This window comes from Lingula anatina, chromosome 7, assembly GCF_051362555.1.
Source record: "Lingula anatina isolate TDL-2025a chromosome 7, LinAna3.0, whole genome shotgun sequence".
NCBI lineage: Eukaryota > Metazoa > Brachiopoda > Lingulata > Lingulida > Lingulidae > Lingula > Lingula anatina.
Genome location: NC_141773.1, coordinates 14957598 through 14975812, shown reverse-complemented (window position 1 = coordinate 14975812; position 18215 = coordinate 14957598). Strand labels below are relative to the sequence as shown.

The 18215-nt window shown below is 36.7% G+C and overlaps 1 protein-coding gene across 2 annotated transcripts; it reads left to right on the top strand.

The window, feature by feature from the left end:
* The first annotated feature begins 617 nt into the window (after nucleotides 1–617).
* LOC106169315 (multidrug resistance-associated protein 1) lies at nucleotides 618–18008 on the top strand. 2 transcript variants are annotated; one of them, XM_087017760.1, is made up of 32 exons: nucleotides 618–915; nucleotides 1198–1380; nucleotides 3742–3864; nucleotides 4372–4509; nucleotides 4821–5009; nucleotides 5260–5321; nucleotides 5550–5678; nucleotides 5820–6089; nucleotides 6369–6546; nucleotides 6971–7225; nucleotides 7738–7803; nucleotides 8050–8187; nucleotides 8437–8583; nucleotides 8824–8905; nucleotides 9317–9383; nucleotides 9701–9827; nucleotides 9980–10156; nucleotides 10312–10479; nucleotides 11003–11192; nucleotides 11492–11582; nucleotides 11843–11957; nucleotides 12074–12281; nucleotides 12969–13097; nucleotides 13522–13703; nucleotides 13921–14120; nucleotides 14472–14604; nucleotides 14890–14991; nucleotides 15171–15317; nucleotides 15761–15919; nucleotides 16200–16366; nucleotides 16504–16698; nucleotides 17199–18008. In XM_087017760.1, the coding sequence occupies exons 1-32, from the start codon at nucleotides 817–819 to the stop codon at nucleotides 17308–17310; spliced, it is 4728 nt and encodes a 1575-aa protein (XP_086873886.1). In that variant the 5' UTR covers nucleotides 618–816; the 3' UTR covers nucleotides 17311–18008. The 2 variants fall into 2 exon arrangements, with proteins under 2 accessions (XP_086873886.1, XP_086873887.1); XM_087017761.1 differs by having other exon boundaries at nucleotides 619–915; nucleotides 5823–6089; nucleotides 17199–18006.
* Nucleotides 18009–18215: the final 207 nt, after the last annotated feature.

Sequence of the window (18215 nt, the reverse complement as noted above, 5' to 3'; positions counted from 1 at the left end):
GCAGCATCCTAGATCCATACTGTAGGTGAATGTAAGCATAGCACAGAGATCACGAATGTCCGAGAGAATAAAGAAGAGAATGTTGCTCTCAATGTTCGAAGGGTAATAGAACCATTCAATATTAGACTTTGAGCAATTTGCATGAATGCACCAACACGCACCTGCCCTTGCTCTGGAGTGTTATTAATCTATCAACTCACCTCGTGAAACACATAGCTACCGGAGGAAAGAAGCTACATGTATATAATAAGATTTTGCACAACTCTTCCGTGTGACCACTTTTGATTTTAACCATTCATCTGTTATGATAAGGTATAAGTGCTGTATAATAATACGAGAGAGAGAGAGAGAGAGAGAGAGAGAGAAAGAGAAAGAAAGAGTGTTGACATATCAGCATAAAAAAGCAAATCGTGAACTGAATTATTTAAGTTGAGTGCAAAAGATAAATAAACCAACATGAGAAAAAAATCTGTCTTATAAACTTACAGTGCAGCATCAGTATCTTTTTTTGTATTGACTTTATTGCACAAGAAGGTGAAATGCATGTTCTGTATCAGCAGTGAAAAAAAAGTGCATCAGTTCCGGTGTTATGTTTACTCAGTTGCACAACATAGTGTAATCTAGGTCGCTATTCAGCAATGAACGTAAATATCCCTTTCTTCACCCAATCATTCTACAGGCTGATAAGACAGCATGGGGACCTACATGTACTTAAGGCTCATTGATAAAGCTGTGAGCTTTAAGTGAAATGAGAAGTGCTGATAGCAAGACCATGACACCGGTCATATCACTTTACTGAGAAGACGTGCTGACCGTATGATAGATCCGTTAGAAAAAATAACTGGACATTTTCACATGGAGGATACGTACTGGTCAGGTTTGTGTGGAAATGGGTCAAGATACACAGCGTTTTGGGTGAGGAATTCATATCTATGATTTGATTAACAATAACTCTCTTTTGATGTAACATGCTAAGCCTTACTGCATGCACGATGTGGATCAGACATAAAACATTCTAGTTAACTGCTAGCTACCAAATGTTTGTGTGTCTTCACAAAGTGATGTACGTGTATATATCGACATATAATATGACAATTGTAATATACATGTATACAGTATGTAAATAACGTACTTCTGCATGGCGCCATCATGTCACATATGACGACATACTTGATGTTATATATTGTCTCCTTACAGAGCTGGAGTCTGACAGTGAACACCAGTAACCCTGACGTCACACAATGTTTCCAGGACACAGTGTTTGTGTGGGTGTCCTGTGGAATTTTCTGGTTGTTTGCCCTCTTTTTTATCCCAGTTTTATCATCTAAACCCACCGTGCACAGGATACGCGACGCCGGGAAATTAAACTTGGCTAAAATGGTTAGTGAAAGGCATTTTTTTCTCCTATGAGCCTACTTTGAATATCTTAATTGATAGATACAGTGTACATGAAAACTGGCAAATAGTAGTATATAAGCGAAAATGTATATTGCTGATGACAATGCATTGACTATTTGTATATTTAAATCTTATTTCTGCCTAAATAAAATTAATAATGATAAACTTTTTTCAAACGACAGCAAGAGCTCTTTTTTATGTACAGACACAGATGTGTCTGTACATATTGCCATCACCTGCGTCTGTCGTCGCCGTCGCCGTCGCTGTCGCCGATCATGTCGCCGTCGCCGTCGCCGTGCACTTTCAGCGTTAACACCATAAGTGGAAGACAGTTTTACTTTTTGGCTTTATATTTACAGAGCTGACTAATATTCATAAAACGCAGGTCAAGTTCGAAAATCAGCATGATCGGGCCAATATTGTAGAATTTATGCTGTTTTTTCACTTTTTAGCATATATGCAACACTGTTAACACATTTCAAGGAAAACCGATAGGCCTGTTGTCATGAAACTCACAGGAGTAATCAATCTTACTAAAACGCAGATAAAGTTCGAAAATCGGCATGATCGGGCCACTATTTAAGTAGTTATGCTGTTTTTTTCACTTTTCAGCATATGTGCAACACTGTTAACACATTTCAAGGAAAACCGATAGACCTGTTGTCATGAAACTCACAGGAGTAATTAATCTTACTAAAATGCAGGTCAAGTTCGAAAATCAGCATAATCAGTCCATTATTTTATAAGTTATGCTGTTTTTTCACATTTCCTCAGATTCAATTCTTAGGCATGTTAACAGTCTCATTATTTAACTAATAAGATTCGTAAAAGTGTTTGTTTGACATTTCCTGCATCTTTACAACATTGTTAGTTGATTATGTAAAAATGATGGTAAACTTGTTATCATGTATTGTATAATAGAGTTTCAAAAATGGAAATAAACTCATATCATTGCAGTTTGTCAGATTCATTCATTCACTATATTCAGAAACTCAGAATGGAGGAAATTGGACATTAAACACTGTTCTATTGATATTTTTCCCATCTCATCAATTTTCTTAGTTGATCATATATAAATGGCAGTAAATTGTTAATTTTGTTATATGTTAAAAAATTGTTAAAAATGGAAAAAAACACATTTCAGGACAGTGCTGTCTTGTCTACAATTTGGCCTTTTCAATGTGTGACTTTGAAGTTCCTTGGGCCTGAAGACCTTTGCTAGTATAGGAACATTTTCTGAATATCCATGATACTTATATTTTATTATTAAAAATTGATGGTAATTATCCAGTTAAACATTATGTAATATTGCATCAAAATTTGAAGAAACCCCTATTTTGGACACTGCTCCCATGATGACCATTTAAGGAAAACCATGTCACTTACTGTTCTCAAACTTACAGGAAGAAACATGGGACTTAAATAAAGCTTCAGTGGGCAATGCAGTCTATTTGGTAAATTTTTTTGGCAGTTAATCAGTTTTTTGTGAAAATTTAATTTTTCACATATTGGCATTTTCAAGGTGTGACTTAGAACCTCCACGGGCTTGAAGACCCATGCTAGTCACATTTTCTGAAAATCCACGTTACATATATTTTATTATGTACAGACACAGATGTGTCTTCAGTGGGCAATGCAGTTTGTTTGGTAAATTTTTCTGGCAATTAAACTGTTTTTTTTTTTTTTTTTTTTTTGTGAAAATTTAATTTTTCACATATTGGCATTTTCAAGGTGTGACTTAAGAACCTCTACGAGCTTGAAGACCCATGCTAATCACATTTTCTGAAAATCCATGATACGGATCTTTTATTATTAAAAACTGATGGTCATTATGCTGTAATTATTATGTAATTTATTATGTAATGTTACATCAAAATTGACAAAAATCTTTTTGCACTGTTACTACAAACATTATGAAAAGAAAACTGTGTTACTTATTATTATTAATTTCAACTTACAAGTATGATTTGTAGGATTGGCATGCAGTTCAAATAAGAAAGCCAGCTCAAATGGGTTATCATTTATTATTGAATTTAAGCAGTTTTATGTGAATTTTTCATTTTTCTCATTCTGGCATTTTCAAAGTGTGAACTTAAACCCCTATGGGCCTGAAGCCTTACGCTTGTTACACATTTCACTTACATTGGTATTACCTGTTGAGCATAATTAAAATTTGATGTTGAATTTGCAGTTAAGCATAATGTACTTTTACATCAGAATTGACAGTAGCCTGTTTTGTGCATTGTTATTGTCTGCTTTTTGTCTGTACATTTGACAGCTTTGCTGCCTTGTTATGTTAAATACACTCACATAGAACTCAAGTACTGCACTTTTGTATTCTAGATCCTCAGCATTTTGCTATGCCTGATCTCCATTTTGAATTTGCTTAAGACCATCAGTGAGATACCTACACATCACACACCACCATCCGCCTTCATCGCACCTGCCATATATGCTATCACATTTGTAAGTCTGTTTGCATCAATTTTTACATTGGCGTTCTGCATATAGCATTTCTGGTATCTGTAAGGCTGACTTTTGCATCTTTGGTCAGAGTTAATTTCTCTAGCATACCTGCTTGTGTGCAATGTCGACGTCTTTGTCTTTGACCTAGCTCACGCAGTTAACTTTCCATATTAAATATTCGCTATATGTGTTGGGCAAGGCAAAGAACATATAGGATGTCAATATTGGTGAGGTGTAATAAGAAGTGAAAAGAGTGAATAGGAGATAAATCAATCATTTTTTGGGGGGGGAGGGGGGAGTTGGTCTGCCTTCTTTGGTCACGGTACAATTCAACGGTGCATGAACTTCCCATTCCAAATGATCCTGGGGAGGGGAGTACGCCAATGAGAGTAAAGTTAGTAAATGATATTATATGTTCGATTATTGCTTTTTATATTTAAGGCCTAAATGTCTTTTTGATGCATAAAACTTAAATTTTCTGTTTAATATTTTGCATTTATATTGAAGGGAATGTCGTCGTTTTTGATCACGTACGAGTTTAAGAAAGGAGAGGTGTCCTCAGCCATGTTGTTCATCTTCTGGTCCATACTTCTCCTACTAGGGGGTGTGTCACTAAGATCTAAAATAATACAGGTGCAAACTCAGGTGAGTGTTCACATACCGATTTTGATGTATATATTTATTTATGTGTGTTTGTAGCCACGTATTAAGATCCTTCTGTCACCAGGCTTGTGTAATACATGACGAAAGATACCTCTTAGATCTTTCTGAACCTGTATTCAAACGAATTATGACAATTGACTCAAAGATGAGATAATCATATGCATGTCAGATTCTACGTAAATGACTCAAAGGGTCTTCATAGGGCCTTCACTCCATACAGCTTCTATGAATTTAGATACTACTACGTCTACTTTGAAAAACGTGCATTACCGGAAACATTTGTTTCATCCCAGGATCTAGACAGCATATTTTCCTTGGTGACGTTCTGCGCTCATTACACCTGTGTCGTGCTTGAGTTCATTTTGCACCTGTGGGCGGATCCCAAAGCGCTGCCAGAAAGCACACCTGACTGGGGAGAGTTGTCCGAAAAACAGCCAATTTTGGCAAAAACTAGACCAGCCAAAAAATCAAGTGACAACATGGTAGGGCCCTATATAAAAAACTATTATTTTAGAGATAAATGAGCTCATACCTATTCATCTTTTATTAAGTAGTTTTTTTTTTTTCAGTTGTTAACCTTTAAGCTTCTAAAGGGTATAAAATACGTTTAAAAATTTAAATATAACAGTGCGCGGAGTTTTAAGACAAACAAATAGTATTAAGGGCAGTCGTTGACATGACGGATTCAGTAATTGTGTATTCGTATCATTGTAATCTGGACTTTCGTTTCAGGAAATGACACCAGAGAGGAGTGCGTCCTTTTTAAACCGAATCTCATACTGGTGGATAACAAAGTCAGTATAAGCTTCACGTGATTCATAATTTGATTTCCGATATCAGACTGTTGTAAAGACATACTCGGACTTCGAAACCTTATACTTCTCATTTTAAATTTGAAAACAAAGCAAAGCAAAAATTATTTGTTAGAATTATATATTTTGCACAGATACATTTAAAAGTGCTGTGTGCCCAACATTAATCTATCATACTTTTTAAAAAATCAACGCGTGGTCTCTTCCCAGGCTTGTAATCAAGGGATACAAGCAGACTTTGGTGTTTGCTGATATGTTCAGACTGCTTCCTGAAGACTCGTGTGACGTCATTCTTCCAAAATTTCTGAGAGAATGGAGAAAAGAGAAAAAGAAAACGAGGTCGGTATCTAGCTTTCTCGCGAATTAGTCTTAACTAATGTCCCATCAGCTTTTCTGAAATATTTTTAGAGTATTTTTTGTCTCGTACGTGTATTTTGAACAGTCCTCATTACAATGACTTTTATGTCATATTCTTATAAGCAGTAACTCAGCCGTCCATTTCACTGCAAGCCACGACTACGGCAGCACTCCCAATGGATACCAGAGCTACCACCAGATGGGGAACGGGATCCCTTCTGCCACGACAACCCCAACTGATAGTCTGAAGGTGGAGACAACGATTGCGTCCACACGTGGAGAGCCTAGTTTACTGATGGCTCTACTACGGACGTTTGGACCTTACTACGCTATGGCCGCACTGCTCCGACTGTTGTTTGATGCTGTCACGTTCGTCAATCCAATGCTGCTAAGGTACTGTCACAAAACAATTAGAAAACAGGTCTTGGTTAGCCTCTATTAAGGACTTAGATGGACTAATTGTCAGGCCAAGATGTGGATAAATGAACTAAATTAGTCTAAAGGGTATTGTTATTTTGTTTTTTGGTAGACCTGACCTGCATAATGGCAAATTGAAAATGTATATTGATTAGAAACATACGGTACATTTTAAAATAAATTTGATGAGACCAATGATATCGGTTTTTAAGAAATAAGCGACTAATAAATGAATGATAACATTCCACCTTTCAGTCTGCTGATTACCTTCGTAGAAACTGGCGACCCGCTCGCGTGGCGGGGTTACTTGTTAGCCGTGGCGATGTTCTTAGTCAGCATGATCCGTTCTCTGCTCAATCAAAACTACAACCGAATTTGCTTGAGAGTTGGGCTAAGGGCGCGTTCGGCAGTCATAGCAACTGTGTATAGGAAGGTGTGTTTTCTTACATATATATATATATATATATATATATATATATATATATATATATATATATATTTCTTTTTTTTTTTTTGGTTTAATCTGGTAAGCAAGCTACTGAGATCAATTCAAAGATTTCTGCAGGTATTTAAAGTAGCCTCTCCATTTTGTTCCCCTTTCTACGACGTATGTTTAGTTATGTGCACTTGGGTGCTTATACAAAGTACATTATAGGTTGTATATCACAACATGAATGTCATATAAATCGCCATGTAGCATTTAACCCATATGTCATTTGGATTAAACACGCCTGCCGCGTTACAGCCATTTCAGATATATTATCATATTTGTGAAATAACTTAAGAATTCTTGTTATTAGTTTTCCCTAGTTTTTGAATACTGATTAGTAGAAGACAGTTTTTTATTTTCCGTTTAGTCACTGAAGTTAAGCAACGCTGCAAGGAAGAAATCAACAGTCGGGGAGATCGTGAACTTAATGTCAGTGGACGCACAGAAGATGCAGGTGTCACCCATCTACCTACATTTTCTTTGGTCTTCAGGCTTAGCAATCGTCGTGGCACTGGTACTGCTATGGCAATATCTAGGTATGGCCACATTGGCAGGTCTTGTTGTCATCATACTTCTCATGCCGGTCAATGCTTACTCCGGTACACAGATAAGGGCACACCAAGTAAGTTTTAAGATTTTTAACCTTATGTTGCTTTTGATTTCATGCCAATATTTGTCCGTAACCCTACTGGAAACATATGTGGATTTAAGTAAATTCATATTTTGTAGTCTGTGGTGATGTTGTCTTTTTGTATATATAGTTTTATCTGAAAAAATCATTAATGAGGTATTTCAGCAAGGGTTCTCATTTATGGTCTATTAGGTCAAAAAGTACGTAGCACGATGATATGTTAATGGGGGGACGTGTTTCGTCACCGACTGACTGAATTAAGCATAGCTTTCTTTTAAAATTAAAGACGTAGAGACATTTCAAAAATACATTTGTGCGCAACTAGCAGACTACTATCACGATTAAATTATACAAACTCTATAGCTAGCATAAATAATGGAAGCGTTCTCTTCGTCTCGCTGAAAGGAAAGTCAGAGGTGTGTTTGTTATCGTCTGGGTAATTTTTTACGAAATTTATACACATAAGCCGAATTAGTACCAGAGAAGTGTTCATTGTTTTGCAGGTTAAACAGATGTCTATGAAAGATCAAAGATTGAAAGTTCTCAATGAAGTATTAAACGCTATAAAGGTAAACACAGTGGTTATAAAATACGGTCAAGTTCAAATGCATAATTGTATTTTGTAAATATAGCATAATCGTTCATCAATGAAAAAGTTAATGACACCATACAGAATGTGGTTAACCGTTATGATAATCTTAAAACGGTTTTTAGTAAAACAGATATTATGTTACACTATCTTTATTAAATATTCATCTCAATGTGGTGAACACGGTATTATACTATCAGTATATAATACTTTCCTTGCTATACAGATTTTGAAGCTTTACGCTTGGGAAGAGTCATTTAAAAACAAAGTTACAGGAATTCGTGACATGGAGCTTGTTTCACTGAGAAATGTACAGATCGCAAGTGCTTTCACCGCCATTGTTTGGTTTTGTGCGCCGTTACTGGTGAGCATGACAATTATAACTTAATAATAAAACAATGTTAAATAGGTCGTTTCCATTAATACAAAGAGGAATTATCGCTTTTAGTGTGCTTTAACATCCGAAAGAGACATATGAAAACGCAATCGTGATATTAAATTTTGACAATAGGCTAATGTATTTAAAGATAATCTAATAAAAGTTAAGTTACGTATGCCACAGACAATGCAGTATATTGTATGATCGTTTAGTGATTTTGTTTGTTGCTTTCAGATGACTTTGGCCAGTTTTGCAACTTTTGTGCTCTTGGACCCCAGCAATGTTCTTGACGCAAACACAGCGTTTGTTTCTTTGTCCCTATTCACCATTGTCAACAGTTATGTGGACGCAGTCCCCATATCTATAATGTACCTGGTACAGGTAGGTTTATTGTTATTTCCTATGATAATTTTTGTAGTTCTCTGTAAATTCCAAGATATTTTGTATTTGCGTTTATGACCACAAGCCTGAAAGTCTGTGTGTCTGCCTATAGGTTTACATTTGCTGTCATATCTATTCTTTTATGTTAACATGACAAAATATTTATAAACAAATATCACTGATATTGATAATAATAACGACACTCATTATAATGGTATATTTACGGTTTTGTTTTCCCAGGCTGGTGTTTCTATCGGACGTCTGAATAGATTCCTCAAAGAAGAAGAGCTTACAACCGTGGTCGATAGGACCGTGTCATCTAGTAAGAAATACTTCAGCGTTTTATGCCATACTATGCTCATTTTTTAATAACAGGGAATCTGAACCGTCTGAGTTGGAACATTCAAGTATACCCTTTGTCCCCCCTTAATTTCATTTGAATGGTAAGACAGTTCAGTAAAATATTTCCTGTACAAACATATTAGAACGTACAGGGATAGAGCTAGTTACAACTTAGAAATACATATGCTTGTATACAAAAAACAAAGGCCTTTTGATAACGCGTTGATGGCGTGTTAAAATGCAACGATACTAAGTTCGTAAAGCTTATATTGGATTCCTCCAATAAAATTGAGTAATTTGTCAAATGGTAAATTCTGTAACGTTAAGTTAGGTGGATAATATTTACACGTCGTTGCAGGTGCATTAATTTTTTACATGTTTATTTATTCAGATGGCGCCGTATCTGTGCAAGATGGCACGTTTAGCTGGGAGAGAGATGAACCGACGACACTGCAACAGTAAGACTCTTAAAACGCCTATATGCATTTAAATCTTGTCCAAAATTACCCTTAAATATTGCTTTTAATGTAACATGTACATGGACCCCTTTACATATAGCATAGATATCTAGGAATTTTTTTAAAGTTAAATATTTGTTTCTATATTGAATACTTTATTTGAATATGTGACTGGATCCCTCTTAAAATATACGGAGATGTCTCTCCCTCTCCCTCTCTCTCTCTCAGTGTGTAATTCACATGAGGTTATGTCAAAATGATATCTTGCATTAACCCTTACAACTATTTGACATGGCGATCAATTTGGTAAATTCCAGTTTGAATTTTGAAATCCCCCCTGGCTCTCTGGTGGCTGTGGTAGGACAGGTTGGAAGTGGGAAGTCTTCCCTTCTCAGTGCTCTGCTAGGAGACATGGAGTGCATATCAGGGGAAATTAATGTAAAGGTACTTCAGAACTTTGACTATTTATATAGCAATATGTGTGCGAGCGCATATATTTGTGAATGCAAATGTGCATGTGTGACATGATAAAAACACCAATATTTACTGAAGCGTTTGGGACATCAAATAAGCAATTGTTAAAATAAAAATTTTAGGGTTCGGTGGCCTATGTTCCACAGCAAGCATGGATACAAAACAAAACTGTCAAAGAAAATATCCTCTTTGGAAAACAGTGGAACCAGTCCTTTTACAGGAAGTGTCTTCGAACATGCGCTTTAGACCCGGATTTAAAAATCCTCCCCGCTGGAGACCAAACAGAAATAGGAGAAAAGGTATGTACTTCTTACATATATCAATACTCAGTTACTGTGTTTTTGTATTATAATTGCCAGTGACATAAACAATGAAATGATATTTTAAATACTGTCTAGTATCTTCTTGACTGGCATGTATTTGCTTTTACTTAATTCATTGCTGAATCCCGCAGGGTGTAAATTTAAGCGGTGGTCAGAAGCAGCGAGTGAGTTTGGCCAGAGCGGTGTACCAGGATTGTGACGTGTACCTCATGGACGACCCTCTTAGCGCAGTCGACAGCCATGTTGGAAAACACATATTTGACCAAGTGATTGGGCCGGAAGGATTGTTGCAAGGAAAGGTAAAATTTAGGACAGTTTTTTTTATGGTTGTGTTGAAATTGGGTCTTGCAATCGCTACAAATTTGTTAGTACAAAAAGTCGGGAAAGGACATTTTACAAGCGGGGGCTGACAGGAATTCTGTATGCTCGATTTAGACCGTGTTTTGGTTAACTATTTTGATATACTTTTATCCAATTATTATGACAACACTTAGTCAACTTTTACTTTTGAAAGTCTTGAAAGATTTATAGGACGAAAACAAAAATATAAGTATGGACCTTAATATACCTATCAGCAAAAAGGGGTCTTTGCGAAATGCATGAACAAACAGATCAATATTAAAGTCTGTGGTTTATATCTTTATATTTGCTTCTGGATTACTTTTTCTAAAAGTCTGTGAAAGTAAATCTCAAACACAAAACAGTGGATACAAACCAAATCGTTTTCCAAAATCTGAGACTTACAGAAACTCATGCTAGGAAAGCAAGACATGCACAATTGCTACCTGAAACTCAGCTCACAAAATACCATCTTTGTTTCAGACGAGGGTTTTGACCACAAACGGCATCAGTTTCTTGCCAAAGATGGACACCATCATAGTGTTGACCAAGGGAGTAATATCAGAGATAGGCACTTACCAAGAATTGCTGAGTCATAATGGTGCCTTCGCTGAATTCTTAAAAAACTACTTGAACGAGAAAGAATCCGGGAGCGAGAGCGAGGAAGAAGGGAGTAAGAAAAAATACCATTTTACATGTTATAATCTACAAGTATTCATTGATATTTTTCTAACTTCAGATTTTATGCTTTAATACTTTCATTCATTTGTTTTAGGCATTATTTCGATAACTCTTATGAGGAACTATTTATGATAAATATTCCCTTCAAAAATGTAGAATAGAAGTATACCAATTCCTGTACATATTTTAGTGCATGATAAGATATGGCCCGCATTTCTTTAAAAATGGAAAGAAATGGAGCGGTGATATTTGAAGGAAATATTATTTAGCACTCGAAATTTAACACTGTAGATATGAGATCGCAGTTAAGGCGACAGATTTCGGTACTCTCGGGTTCAGATAGTGAAAGTGAACAGGACCACCATGTTCGGAAGCGAAAAAAGTAAGGGAGTAGAAAAATGCCACCAATAAGGGCGTCTTTAACAGAACTAGAGGTTTAAATACTTGTTGTTCATTCCACCTTAAGCATTTAAATGAGGATCTCTGGTTGTAGATTAATTTTGCACAATACGTTATTGCAAAAATTCATTTTTTATCGTGGTGGGAAAATAACCCTTTTTGTAATGAGTATATGAACCAGTATGTACACCGTAGTCATTTTTAATCAGGCTGTACATGGGTGTCTTATTGGTTATATTGTAGACAGACCAGCAGACAGACCAGCAGGCAGACCTCGTTTGGAGAATCAACGCATGCGAAGGAAGTGAAGAAGATGGGGGAACAGTTGATTGAGGAGGAATATGCTGAAAGGGGAACGGTAAGTTTTTTTAATATTTTGATTGAGACTGGGCGAATAAAGCATGTATAAAGTTGACACTTAATACATGCTTTTCACAACCATATATCCAAATAAATGTGCCCTCTCTTTTCCAGGTTAAATACACTCACATGCTGAGTTATATTCTCGCTAGTGGACTGAGGTCTATTCTCATGGTAGCGATCGGATATATTGGCTTCGTATCTTGTCTGATTGGTGCTACTATCTGGCTGAACTTGTGGAGCAATGACCAAGTCGTTAATGGCACTCAGCAGCTTACTGATCTCAGGCTAGGTGTATATGGGGGACTAGGGGCGGGGCAGGGTAAGTTACCAGAATTTCTATCCAACTACTGTATATGTCTTATAATCAAGTCTTAGATACAGGGGTAAGATCGAGATGCAAGACAGGACAACGTAACATTTCAATATAAAACACAAGCAGTACGAGTCTTACAGTCATTCCTTGGATATTTCAATTCATCGGTGATTTTGAACAGGCAAGCATGATTTGACACATAAACGCCATGAGAGGTTAGCTTATACGTTAATAATTATGTTATTTGTATCAGCATTACAATGTGGCGATATGTGCAGCACAGGGTGTAAATAAATGTCTGGGTACAGAATCTGATTATCCTTGACAGCCCGTCCTCCATTAGATTCATATAGGTTAGGAATAGCGAAATTTTCATGAATCACAATTTGAGCCAGGGCCCGTAACTCGAAAGCATCGAGCATTGCGACCGAGCGCAAGCGTCTCGATTCCATAACTCGCCCATACTCACCCTATATAATCCATTGTAGCCTCTATGTGATAGCGCTATTCGCAATAGGCGATGCCTCCGAGTTACGGAGCCCAGGACTTATTTGAACAAGTTAATTCGAATAGTACCCTGCTCAGGAAATTCTCCCACCTATGTAAAAGGCAGGGGGTAGATTTGCTTTTACAATTATATTTCCGTTTGGAAATAGAAACAGAAAATACAACAGATAATATATTTCATTCCAGTTGCTTTTATCGTCGTGCAGTATTTTGGGATCGCTTTTGGATGTGTGGCTGCATCTCGTACCATACACAAGTCTTTCCTGGAGAGAATCATGCGGGCACCAATATCTTTTTTTGACACGACGCCTCTTGGTAAGATGGGTGTTTTGATGCGATGTGTTTTTTTCCAAAATGGCCGTCAAGGTAGAATGCATCTTAGCTTTGTTTTGGTATCCGCTTTTTATTTGACGTGAGATGTGCACTTCAAAGTAAGATGAATGTGGGACTCCCTTGCCCATCTTTTGCACTGTCAGCAATCTGGTCAATTTGCATGTCTACGTTAAACTTATTTCTTTTTCCCACTCTCAAAGAAAGATTTCTTTTCAAAAAAATTATAAAAATAAGTTTGCGTCAGAGTGATTTAGTAAAGGCATAAATCTTATTTTAAAAAAAATGAAAAATGTACCCATATGCTATCTGTCAAAAAAAATGTTGGAAGTGCAACCTTTACTGTGGTGTGACTCAATACAGATTCGATTGTTGGATTTCAATAAGTTTGCTATTCCGATGGCTTTAGGTCGCATCATGAACCGTTTCTCCAAGGACATGGAAACTGTAGACAGCAGCCTTCCTCTCACAGTGGAAACTATCCTGGCGGCGGGTGCACAGGTTATTGCAGTTGTCGTCGTTGTCCTGTACAGCACGCCTATCTTTGCTGTGGTCTTACTGCCGTTGTCTGTTCTCTATTTTATGACACAGGTAGAGAATGCAATACCTAGATTCATGGTTCCACACACTCGCATGCATACACAGATTGGCTATTGCCTAGGTTATATTAATCAGTCCTTATGAACCCATTGCAGTTCAAATTAATATACATGTAAATTCCTTTCATTACAATGCAAATATATTTGTATTAGTACTGTGTTGGGTAAATGATATAATCCACATTTATCAGATAACTTCATTGTTGCAGAAATTATACCTGTCATCTGCCAGACAGTTTATACGAATTGATGCTACTAAGAGATCGCCAATATATTCACATTTTGGTGAGACTCTGGCAGGGGTGAGTTCCATTCGAGCTTATCAACAGCAAAAAAGATTTGTGCAGCTCACCGACAAAATGATAGACGAAAATCACATGGCTTGGTACGGATATATTATGTCAAATCGGTGAGTATACTGTATACGGTCCTTGCTGTTGTGTGACGGCCGGAGCATACCGGTAGAGGATATTTCACTGCTGTTGCTATGAGCACTGTCGGTACAGCTCGATTTGTGGCGCTATTATACAATCTAATAATCTATGTAGCATATATTGAAGAATTGTACAATGTAAGTAGATGCAGCCAAACATGTAATGTACATGTAGGTATCCTACGTAGGTATACCTCATTGCCCTCTTATGTTTTGTTTATCGTGTACTTGGTTAATTCGTTTTCCTGTTTAAACAAGATATATTTTCAAAAATATCCTCTACCTCATTACCAAACTGTTCATGTGAATTATGCCTTCTACCCTCAGGTGGTGCGGTATTTTAATGGAAACATGTGGGTGTTTCGTCATCCTATTTGCCGCCATTTTTGCTGTCCTGGCAACTGGATCTGGAAGTATCACAGGAGGAGACGCCGGGATGTCCATCTCTCTGTCGCTTAATGTGAGTGCAGAGTTAGAAATGTATTTAATTTTGCCGAGGTGGTGTATACATTCCCTTCTCGATATCAGTGATAAATTAATTTGAAATATCCAAATGTTTTTAATGTAATTTTTACAGTATCCTCATCGGTGATTGCTCAGCTGTTGTAAAGAATGAACTGGTTTGTATGACCTTGTGCGGTATCAGAGTGTTACACGAAAACACTGTGAACAGAAATCGTCACATACATTCTGTTAGTTTTCATGGAGTGTGATATTGCTTGTACATATTAGAGCTTTATTGTAGGTAACTCAAATGCTAAATTACCTCGTAAGTGCAAGCTGTGACTTTGAAATTCAAGTGGTCGCCATAGAAAGGATCAAGGAGTATTCAGCAGTAGAAGTTGAGGTAACTCATTTTTATTGCACTTAAAGGGTTTCATTTACATAAAATGCATGAAAAGACAATGTTTTATTTACTAATTAAATTATTAATTTATTTCGGAAATCGATGTACAACTGTATATACGACAATTAAAAAGTTGAGGAATACATGTATCTGTAATTGAATGCACTGTCACCTTCCAGGCCCCTTGGGACATTGATCACTGCCGTCCACCCCCAGAGTGGCCACAGAAAGGAGAGGTCCAGTTTGACCAGTACAGTGTCCGTTACCGGCCTGGACTGGACCTTGTGCTCAAGAATGTCACATTCCAAGTTCAGCCGGGAGAGAAGGTACGAAAGAATTGTCACCGAGGGACTGTAAATGGTCATCAAGTAAAAGGATCCCATGCATAATAATAACTGTAGGCAATTTATATGTACTTGTGATCTTGAAACCGTATTGGGAATTCAATTCCAGTTTCCTTAATTCTAATAAAATCTTAAGAAGAAGTGTTTTAACAGCTGTACACATGTATATCTTAATTGACCTCTTTGAGTATCGACTAAGAGGATGCACTATTTTCATAATTATTATAACAATATTTCTGAGTATTTGATTATTACGTAATGTAATTTAATGTTTTGTTAAAAAATGATGAGAGCGAGTGTGTTTAAGGGAGCTTGTCAGATTTGAAGCACCGTTTGTATATAAAGATTTACGTACTTTTACATAACAATTACTTTCTCTTATTAAGGGTACAAAATACAAAAACATGTTTGCTGTTTATTACCAGGTTGGTATAGTTGGTCGCACAGGTGCAGGGAAATCTTCACTCACCTTGGCTCTGTTCAGAATCATAGAGTCCGCAGCTGGTAGCATCACCATAGATGGAATTAAAATCGCTGACATCGGATTGCATCAGTTGCGCTCAAAAATCACAATCATACCACAGGTTTGTTCCGATGGTTTTCCTTTATTCGTTTTAATTATCCCCTACTTTGCAAATCTTTATAAATTTATAAGCTTAATAAACCTTTGTCGCTCGTATTTATCTACTTCGTTTGAAAAATTCGAGAATATCTGACAGAAGGCGGATCTTGGATGGGCGCTAATATTAACAACATTACATGGAATAGATACAATTAAACTTTAAGTTTGTTTAAACTCTTGACATCTACACTAGGAAAACTAATTAAATGTTTTAAATATGCATCTTCTTTTCTTCATGCCAGGACCCTGAACTATTCTCTGGGACATTGAGGTCGAACTTAGACCCATTTGGTTTGTACTCTGATCAGGATGTATGGAACGCACTTGAGCATGCGCACTTGAAAGGCTTTGTGGCTACTTTACCTGCAAGGCTGCAGCATGAAATGTCTGAGGCCGGAGAAAATTTGAGGTATCAGCAAAAAATCCACATTAAGCTTTTCATCTCCGTGATTTCATCTTTTATTTGTCTGTAATAAGAGATTTAATTGGAACGTATAACTCTTTAATTTGATCAAACGATGAAAGGTCTTTTCTCCCAATTTTCAGTGTTGGACAACGGCAGTTAGTGTGTCTTGCAAGAGCTCTTCTTCGGAAGACCAAGATCCTTGTTTTGGATGAAGCAACTGCAGCCGTTGATATGGAGACGGATGACTTAATCCAATCCACGATTAGGTCAGAGTTCAAAGAGTGCACCGTGATAACTATAGCACACAGGCTGAATACCATCATGGATTATGACAGGTACATGTAAGACTAATTCATTAATTGCTTTATGCGGCGTACAGTTGGACGTGTGAATCCGACTGTTAAAATGATTTCTTTCTGTTTTTCAGTGCGGGGTATACATATTATTTTTCTTGTAAGCGGTCATCCATATGTAAATTAATCAAACCAAATTAACATTTAATAAATAACCAGCGACGTCACCATACGTTACTGTGGACAATTGGCGAAAAGTTCATAACGAGAGAGCCTTAATTTGGTGCACGTGATCACGTATAATGTCGTGCTATCGTGTCTGATCTCTGATACGTTAAAATTTTTTGAAATAAGTATAATTTAATAAAAACGCCTTTGTTGTGATCAATAGTAAAATGGACTACATGTACATGTAGTATGTTTCAGAAAATTTACGTTACACACTTTGAAATGGTATTACAATTATGTCTAATAAATTTCGAGATCGACAAATGCATTGATTTGCTTATGACCATTTTATAAATGCTTCTCTCGTGCTACAGGGTCCTAGTGCTGGACAAGGGTACCATTAAGGAATTCCAACCACCCAGTGTGTTACTTCAGGACAAGAGGAGCACGTTCTACGGATTAGCTAAAGACGCAGGATTGGTTTAAAACGGACATTTGTGTACTTGTACATGTAATAGGTGTACCATTCTTATAGTGCCAGTGTCTCTGATGCTGCCTTCGTGCTTCGGACTTCCAAATAAAATGACTGACCTTGTGATATATCTGTCAACTTAGTTTTAAACAGCGCACTTGACATTTGTTTACATTTCTGATTTGGAGACTTATCGTGGTTACCCGAATCAGCATCGTAAAGTCGTAAAGTATTAATAACTTCAATGTCAGTTTAAGGTCAAGCGGACAGCAGCCACAAGATTAAAAGAGCGCTGTTCTCAGTAAAAGGTTACATGTACCTTAACGTTTGAGGAGACCGGAGGAAAAGACAAGGATAAAAGTGATAAAGTTGTTTATTCAACTGAGAGACTTATAACCGAATGGAATGATAAAGTGGTTACTGGATTATGATTAACGAGTGTTATGGCCAACTGCAGGGGCGGATCCAGAGATATTTTCTGACAGTCTTCCAAATTATCTTTGTTTTAATTTCCAAATTAACTTCAAAATTATCTTTGTTTTAATTCGTCTTCAATTTTTGACCGTCTTCCGACAGAAAATATTAGATACCCGTCAATATAAACTTAAAAATCTGACCGTCTTCCGGAAGACCCAGAAGGAGGCCTAAATCCGCCCCTGAACTGTGGAGTTAAATGCCAACTTCTCTGCAGTAAATATATGCGACAATTACTGGTAGTACAGAGTGATATTATTATTACTAATACACGCACATTTCGTTAAAAAAACAGACACGATAACAGCATAACAGTCGATTTACAATTTAAAATTTAACTGAGATGATAATAATAATAATAATAATAATAATAATAATAATAATAATAATGACAGTATGCTATTAGGTGCACTTGTTTGCTTTCAATGTAAAGTATACTGATGAA